Here is a 2,927-nt window from a genome sequence, read left to right on the forward strand (position 1 = left end):
ATTATGTTTTTGAATTCACTATGGTTTAAGTCTAACTTTTTTATTTCTTTTCTTTGGGAACAATGTTTTTAACTTTATTTCTCATTGAACAACTACAATAAGCGTTTCGATACGTAAGAGATCTTGCCATGAATTGTAACAAATATGAGTTAACTATGGCATTAACAAAACGTTCATAAGAATTACATCATCGATAGAACACCATAGCATGAAGTGAGAACAACAAAAAGAGACCGACAAGAATATATAATTATATATACCTCACGCCTTGTTAGTCAGATGCCTTCGTAGTTATTGGCTATAGAAAACCATTAAATCTAACAAACAACAAAAAAATATTAATTAATACCCACCAGATAAGATGAGGTCAATAAGATTAGTTCAACCCAAGCATACTTAATTATATGGGTCACACCGTTGACTATAAAACATTTCCTAATGAGGACAGAGTCAAGATATATACATGGGTCCTTCATTACAATGTTAAACATACTATTGACGTAAGGTTAATATGTAGCTTATAAAAAGCAGCACGAAAACTGCACAATGGCATTGAAGTCGTCCAATTTGATTGCTTTCCAAATTGTGTACAGACTATTAGTGTTTAAAGAAAGGTTCAGCCATTAAACAAGAAATTGAGAGCGGTTGAAGAATTACCAAGTCCTATACGCTCCGTTTGTGAAAATCTTAGACAGGTTCACTGACTCCTCTCTATAAATAGACATATTCCCCATATGCTATATACCCATCCCTCACCCAAGCAAGAAAAATACTACACAATAAGAGAAATAACATCAAAAAATATGATGAAAGTTGTAATTGTGGCCATTTTGGCTTTGGCAACCACCCTTGTTTCAGCTTATGACCCCAGTCCTTTGCAAGACTTTTGTGTCGCAATTAACAACACCGATTCTGCTGGTATGCACATGCTCTCTCCTTTTTTAATTTTTATTTTGATGAACTGCAAATCTACATGCTCTATAATTATTAGTAGTATGTAGTAATGTTATCGCCACCTACATTCTTTCGATCTCATTATAGTGAAGTTCTACACATTAATGAAATTATTATCATCGCCTACGTTATATCATCTACATTAGATTTTTTTTTTCTCCTACATGTCATGTTATTGTCCATTGTTACAGAATTGTCTACTTTGTGACAATAAAAAACTTTTCTTTGTGTAGTATTTGTGAATGGAAAATTTTGCAAGGACCCAGCAACTGTCACAGCCAACGATTTTTTCTTTCCCGGACTCAATATTCCTGGAAACACAGCTGCAAGTAAACTCGGATCAAGTGTCAATCTTGTGAACGTCGATAAATTACCTGGTCTCAACACTCTAGGTATATCTTTGGCTCGTCTTGACTTTGCACCATATGGCCTGAATCCTCCTCACATTCACCCTCGCGGCACTGAGCTTTTGGTAGTCATGGAGGGTACTCTCTTGGTTGGATTCGTCACATCCAACCCAAACAAACTCTTCACCAAAATTCTAAACAAGGGAGACGTCTTTGTATTCCCAATTGGTCTTATTCACTTCCAATTCAACATAGGGCAGACCAATGCTGTTGCGTTTGCTGGTCTCAGTAGTCAAAATCCTGGGTTGATCACCATAGCAAACGCGGTCTTTGGGTCTAATCCTCCAATCAATCCTGATGTCCTCGCCAAGGCCTTCCAGTTGGACAAGAATGTAGTCGATTATCTTCAGAAACAATTCTAGTCAAACTGCAATTAGTAAAAATATTTGTAATAGGAATGATGAACCGTTACAGAGCAGAGTTTGAACAAAGTATGCCATGATTCCTTATATGTAATGCCTTAAAAATAGTTATTATCAAATAAAACTGTCATATGATTTTTTTATGTGTCATGGTGTCCGTGTAAATCCTGTGCAATTGGTGCATTGCTAAATCTTGAGTACACATTGGATCCACAACGATTGAAATCACAAGCACCTAATAAAACTGACGACAAAAGTTATATTAAAAATAGACGGCCAAATTGTGGGCTCCGTAACACTAATCTATGTTGAAAAAAATTCCTACAGGTAATTAGGGGAAGACGTTGAGAAACATAATACTTTTTATCTTCTTATTTTGGATAATTCGACAATATGGGTGGATAGATTCAAACCTCAAATATTACCGTTGGAAACACTAGAAAGTGACAACTAATTAAGCTACAAAGCTCTTGGTGAGAAATGTAATACTTAAGCGGTTAAATATGATTATTTGTGAAATTACCCAATTAAAATTCCCAAAGTTTATATCCTGTTTCACATTTGGTATGTTTGGAAAATTTAGACCCTTGATTGATTTTACCGCAAAATTAATCAACTTGTTAAATTAACTAGTTTTGAAAGTCATATTGATTTCTAGATTAGTTACCAAAGAAGTAACATAGACCATTTGGAAAACAATAAACAAGCAAACAGCACATCATATGGTGACGCTGTTAGGTTCTAAGACTTTAGGTACTAATGTATTAGAACTTCAATATGTATTATGTTGGCAAACTATGATAAAAACATAGAGTCTAGATTTAGGTTTGCTCAAAGTGTGGTTTTATCTAAAATTGGAATCGAGTGATTGCAGGATTTATTGGTCAAAATCTGCAACGCTCGATCGATTGAAAATTAGACTTGATCGATTGAAACTTGTAAAAATTTAGTTTTCTGTAGAAATTCCAATTCAGCCCAAGCCCATATGACGTGTAGGGTTAAGTATTTTACTTCAAGTATAAAAAGAAAAACCCTAGCTACATTTTAGAAGTCCATGAAGAGTTGGGTGTTGAATCTTCTGTGAGATCTAGAGGTGTTTACCTTTACACACACACATAGAGCTATCAAGATCAAGATTCACTCAAGAACTTGATGATCTCTTTAGTTGCTGCGTAAAGAACTCGAAAGAAGATTAGAAACCTTT

The 2,927-nt window shown here is 34.8% G+C and overlaps 1 protein-coding gene across 1 annotated transcript; it reads left to right on the forward strand.

The window, feature by feature from the left end:
- The first annotated feature begins 567 nt into the window (after nucleotides 1–567).
- On the forward strand, nucleotides 568–1,823 carry LOC142607775 (germin-like protein subfamily 1 member 16). The gene is made up of 2 exons (XM_075779396.1): nucleotides 568–918; nucleotides 1,188–1,823. Exons 1-2 carry the CDS (start codon nucleotides 735–737, stop codon nucleotides 1,721–1,723), a joined length of 720 nt encoding a protein of 239 aa, XP_075635511.1. The 5' UTR covers nucleotides 568–734; the 3' UTR covers nucleotides 1,724–1,823.
- Nucleotides 1,824–2,927: the final 1,104 nt, after the last annotated feature.

This window comes from Castanea sativa, chromosome 8 (assembly GCF_040712315.1).
Source record: "Castanea sativa cultivar Marrone di Chiusa Pesio chromosome 8, ASM4071231v1".
Lineage (NCBI taxonomy): Eukaryota > Viridiplantae > Streptophyta > Magnoliopsida > Fagales > Fagaceae > Castanea > Castanea sativa.

Bases quoted from the DNA above. Each gene is read 5' to 3' on its own strand.
- LOC142607775 (XM_075779396.1), top strand. From the start codon at position 735: ATGCTATATACCCATCCCTCACCCAAGCAAGAAAAATACTACACAATA. The intron at 919-1,187 runs GTATGCACATGC...TTCTTTGTGTAG, and splicing joins TAACAACACCGATTCTGCTG to TATTTGTGAATGGAAAATTT.